General features: G+C 51.9%; 1 protein-coding gene across 1 annotated transcript in view; it reads left to right on the top strand.

Moving 5' to 3' along the window:
• The first annotated feature begins 1,318 nt into the window (after nucleotides 1-1,318).
• Nucleotides 1,319-4,899, top strand: part of SLC7A14 (solute carrier family 7 member 14) — a 16,700-nt gene continuing 13,119 nt past the window's right edge. Inside the window, exon 1 of the mRNA XM_009645760.2 lies at nucleotides 1,319-1,622. Coding sequence (XP_009644055.1) covers nucleotides 1,319-1,622 — 304 coding nt within the window. The remainder of the gene's footprint in view (nucleotides 1,623-4,899) is intronic.

Below are 4,899 nucleotides of genomic sequence, written 5' to 3' on the forward strand. Positions count from 1 at the left end.
CTGGAAAGTCCTTAGTGCTGGTATTAGCAGGGTGCCTGAGAACTACATGGTTTGCTAAAAACCATCAGAAAGGAGGAGAGAAATGGCAGTGGCTGAATAGTTCTTGAAAATATGACTTCAGATGAAAAAGCACAGCGAAAGAGCAAAACAAGATAATGTCATGATTTTTAAGATGAACTCATGATTTGGAATCATAAGACAATTTTAAGACCATCTTAAAACTTCTGCTGAGCTTCTCTCTCAGCTTGTCTTAACCATGCAGAAGCTGGACCCCAAAGCTCGTTGCAGTTACTCCAGAACAACATCTCTTAATTAGAAAAAAAAAAAGTATTCCTAAAAGACTAGTTAAATAACTACAAAAATGAAGTGATAAATTGAATGAAGAAACCACCAAGGACTCTTTTTAACCGCATGGTTCATTGGGACCTGAACAAGCAGCACCCTTTAAAACTTTCCTCTTTAGGGTTCACCAGGAAAATGGCAGCATGCAAAAAGAAAAACCAACCTAAATAGCCAGAGAGTTGTAAAAGTCAACTTCTATAGCACCAAAAAAAGTCACCTGTCCCTGTAAGGGCCAATTTGTGGTGATCAAGCCTCGTCACCCGCTGCAGCCCGGCACAGGCAGGCAGCAGCCTCAACACGCTGAGTATAGGAGCAAAGCTATGGTCCCAGACTCTTTTTTTTCTGCAGTGCAGATGGAGCACAGCAATGTCCTGGGTGGTCCCATGTGGATGGGCATGGCGATGGTAGGCTGACACAGGGTGCCCACAGGAACATCCCCACTCCCAGGACATACTGAGGTCCTGCGGAGCATGGGGCCGCGCTTGGTCCCCACCAGGACCCAAGGTGCCACAGTGGCCACCAGCATCTCACGGTTATACATAGCCATCATCGCTTTTGGTAGCAATAAAGCCACGTAACGGGCACTTGGAGGGTATCCTGCTGCTTATGGGGCTGTATTAACAACTGGGGTTAAAACCACACAGACAAACATAAAGGCGAGCAGAGCATCTCTATTGTACAAAACAATTGGGATGGAGAAAGGAGATTTCTCCAGAGCAGCAGCACCAACAAAAGCAAAGCTCCCCTTGGCCCCCAGGGCTCTCCCAGCTCTGGAGCCCAGGCAGAAACCTGCTCGGGGGCCCCTTTTGGTTCCTCCATGTGGAGCACATCCCTCTTTCCTTGCTATTTCAGTTAAAAACTGTGTTTCTCTCTCTTGCAGCCAGGCCGCCAGTGCAGGAGGGAGATGCAGCTGCAGCCCTGAGTGGGTGCTGCCGAAACCATCTGTGACCAATCTCCCCTGAGCCCAGCACCAGCCATGAGCAGCTTCTTCTCACGCCTGGACCCGCGGCGGGGGCCGTGGGGGGCAGCGGGCCATGCCCTGCGCGCCCGTGTCCTGCGCACCAAGCCTGTGGAGTCGATGCTGGAGGGCACGGGGACTGCCGCTGCCCAGGGCGCCAGGCTGGCCAAGGTCCTCACCACCCTTGACCTCATCTCCCTCGGCGTCGGGAGCTGCGTGGGCACCGGCATGTATGTGGTGTCCGGCCTGGTAGCCAAGGAGATGGCAGGGCCTGGGGTCATCGTTTCCTTCATCATCGCCGCTGTTGCCTCCATCTTGTCAGGTGAGTCGTGTGGGTGGGGTTTTGAGTAACGTGCCATCTCGTGCGTCCTCTGGCTCCATTCATGGGTGGACACCTGGCAAGGACCCATGCTCAGCAGCACGAGCTATGAGGAGGTAGTGACTTCCCCATAGGTGAAAAAAGCATTCCATGCTGGACTTACCCATGGGGTAAGTTCATGGGATGCACTGCCTCCCATTGCCCAAATGTCAGACCAAACCTTGTACTGGGAGCCAGCAGCCCAAGCATAATTACCCTGATGAGCTGCTGATGGCTTTCCCAAGGACGGAGCCTGTGGTCAATATATTTTGAAACATTTGAGAGTTTTGCAGCATGTGTCCCAGGCGGAGATCACGGCCAAGCCACAGCATTGGAGCAAGAGCACAACATGGCTTGTGGGAAACCCTGTTTCAATGGGAAGGATATCGGTGGCTTGGGTAGCACCGGGGCCAGCTGCTTTTGTTGTGGACATTGCTAATAGTTAAAAAAATTCCACAATTAGTTTTGGAGATGATTTTATTGGCTCCTATTCATGCAGGATCACTCTTTGAATTTCCAAACAAAAAACCCAACAAACAAATGTGTGGAGAAAGAGGAATTATGTATTTTAGTGAAAAGCCGGTGAAGTCCATATCCTCCGTAGGAACCCAGCTGAGCATATGGCTCGAGCTGCGGTTTCCACATGAAGCCAGTACTGCTGGCATTTGTCCTTTCCAGATCAGTGCTAACACGATGATGTGATGTTCTTGCTCTCCCTGCTCAGAGGACTTTGCATGCTGTGTCAGTCTGGTATCCAGCTTTTATCCGCGGGTTGGATGAGGAAACTTGAGTAAATGGCAAAGGGCTTTGATAGAAGACAGGAACAGCAAACACAGCAAAATGACCCGGCTCGGCTTTTCAAGTCTCTGGATTTTTACAGGGGGAGGTGGAAGCACAATCCGTGTGAGCTGGAACCCCCTGCAGCCCAGAGGCACAACCCGGCACAGCATGGGGATGGATGTTATGCTCTCCCCAAAGCCATGCCAGGGAAGGATCCCAGCGATGCTGGCTGGGGACCACCACACTGACAGTCCTGCCTCCCTGCTCCCCAGGGAGACCCCAGTGACGAGGCAGCTCGGACACATTTACCACTGGTTCAGTCCAGAACAAGAGCTAAGAGCATGCAATGAGATCCGATGCTCATCTGAGATCCCAACACAACAAATGAGCCAAACTGCCCATTTTTTAACCAAGGTGGTAGATAGTATCAGTGCCTTCATCCTTTCCCACTGCTCACTTTCCCTCCTCTACGAGGGTTTCGCTGGCCATGACGCAAACCAAGAGCAAACAGAGCCTGGGTGGGTCTCATCTAAAAAAAAAAAAAGAAAAACCACCAACCTACAAACACACTGTCTTCCAAAAGGGGCTTTTTCACCCCAGATGCGAGCCCTGCCCCGCAGCGGGGAGCTCCTCCCGCCTTCACCCACGGGAGCCCACGTTGCTTCCCACTCAGCTTTCATCTCCGCTTGCTTTTGCAGCGTTTTGTGAAGGACGCAGTGTTTTGATAGTCTCCTTGGCCGCTTCCTCACTTCATCGTTGATGCTGCTGTTGTTTATAACGGCAACATGCTCTTGGCAAGTAAAACTGAGCAAGGGTTTGGGGGCTGGAGGGGCTATGGGCCACACGGGGGAAGGGATTTCAGCTCTGGCATCACCGTCACTCCCAGTGTGCTGGGCACAGAGCCAGGGCAAGTGTGCACAGACAGACTTCTCACAGTTTTAAGGACAGATGGGACCACTAGATCACCTGCTTTCCCTTGGTGTATTGACCATCAGTCAGATCCCACTGCCTGCACAATGAACCCGAGAGATTTTTGGCTAAAAAAGCCCCTTCCAGAAAATCATTTGGCTCCCCTGGGAGACAGACACAGGTGGGTCCCACCAGCGGGAAATCCCTAAATCCCTCTGCACTGTTTAGCCCCGTTTCAGATAGGGATTTTTCTAATTTCATCTACCTGACAAATTCCAGTTATGCCTTCCCCTAGGTTTAAGCAAGATGTGCCCCGTCAGGGTACTTACAGACACAGTATAATTGATTAAACTGATAAATTAAATGAAATCAATCTCTTTCATTCTCTCGCTGGAAGGCCTTTTACTCAGCTCTCAGACAGAAACTTTTGCCCAAGTTCCCTCCACGAAGCCTCTAGCGCCGGGGATACCGCAGGCTCCCCCCGCTGGCTGCAACCTCCGGGATTCCCCACTCTCAGCCCCAGCTCTAATCAAAACCCCTTCTTAGCAAAAATCAGCAGTCTGCTTCTTACCCAGCCCCATTAACTTCTGCACAGCCTTTTCCACCACCCACGGCTTGTCCCTGTAGCAGTCTCCTTCCCTAAAGTAACGCAACCTTGTTGGGCGCCTTTTGCAAACTCCTCACTGGGAGCTCAGGCAAGGGTCAGGTCCTCCCCCCCCAATGGTTACCAGTATGGGATAATTTTCTCTGCCACACAACCCCACGGGCTTTGGTGCCAGGCTGTGCAAAAAAAAAAAAAAAAGAGACGCTCTCCCCCCATGGGAACTGCTCTACAACCCCAGCAACCCTTGATGGGGATTTCAAGCACCAAGCCACAGAGTTTTGGAGCACGTTGCCGTGCTTTTACCTGGTACCCACGTGGGAGCAGGCTCGACGACAGCCAGGATGCACAACGGAGCAGGGGAGAGCAGAGCATGTGCCTCAGGTGCTGCCTGGCTGCAGGATGAGGGTCGGGATGAGGGGCTCCAGCTGCAGCTGATGATGACCTGATTGGGTGGGGCTGGAAGAACGGGAGTCCTTTTTCTAGGGAAGCTTTCTTTCTGGAGCTGCCTTTTATATACCTGCACACTGTGATGGTGGAACACAATGGACAGGCTCAGTGGCTTGCTGAAAATAGGATTTTGCTGTATACCTGCCTTGATAAATTGGCTGCTCTTGTTTAATGAAGGATAGTCCCTCTGGGTTTCTTGCGTGGTAGCATGAATTAATTGGTGTTACCTCCAGCACTGCTGACATGGCCCTCCCCAAAGGCTTGTTTCACCTGAAACATCTCTCCCATCGTGCCAGTGCCCTGTGGGATGTCTCACGGTCCCTGTGTGTCCTCGTGCTAGGCGGCAGCAGGAGGGTCAGCATCCACACCACGGCCACCACCACCCCAACACACCAAAAGCAAGGCAGCAGCCAAGAGGGTGCAGTGAGCTGTGGCATTTGCACCGGCCCCTGGTACCACTGGTTGTGCTGCCCAGCGGCTGTTGCAGCGCTAGAGGTTGAG

This window comes from Egretta garzetta, unplaced genomic scaffold, assembly GCF_000687185.1.
Source record: "Egretta garzetta isolate BGI_Z169 unplaced genomic scaffold, ASM68718v1 scaffold638, whole genome shotgun sequence".
NCBI classification, from domain to species: domain Eukaryota; kingdom Metazoa; phylum Chordata; class Aves; order Pelecaniformes; family Ardeidae; genus Egretta; species Egretta garzetta.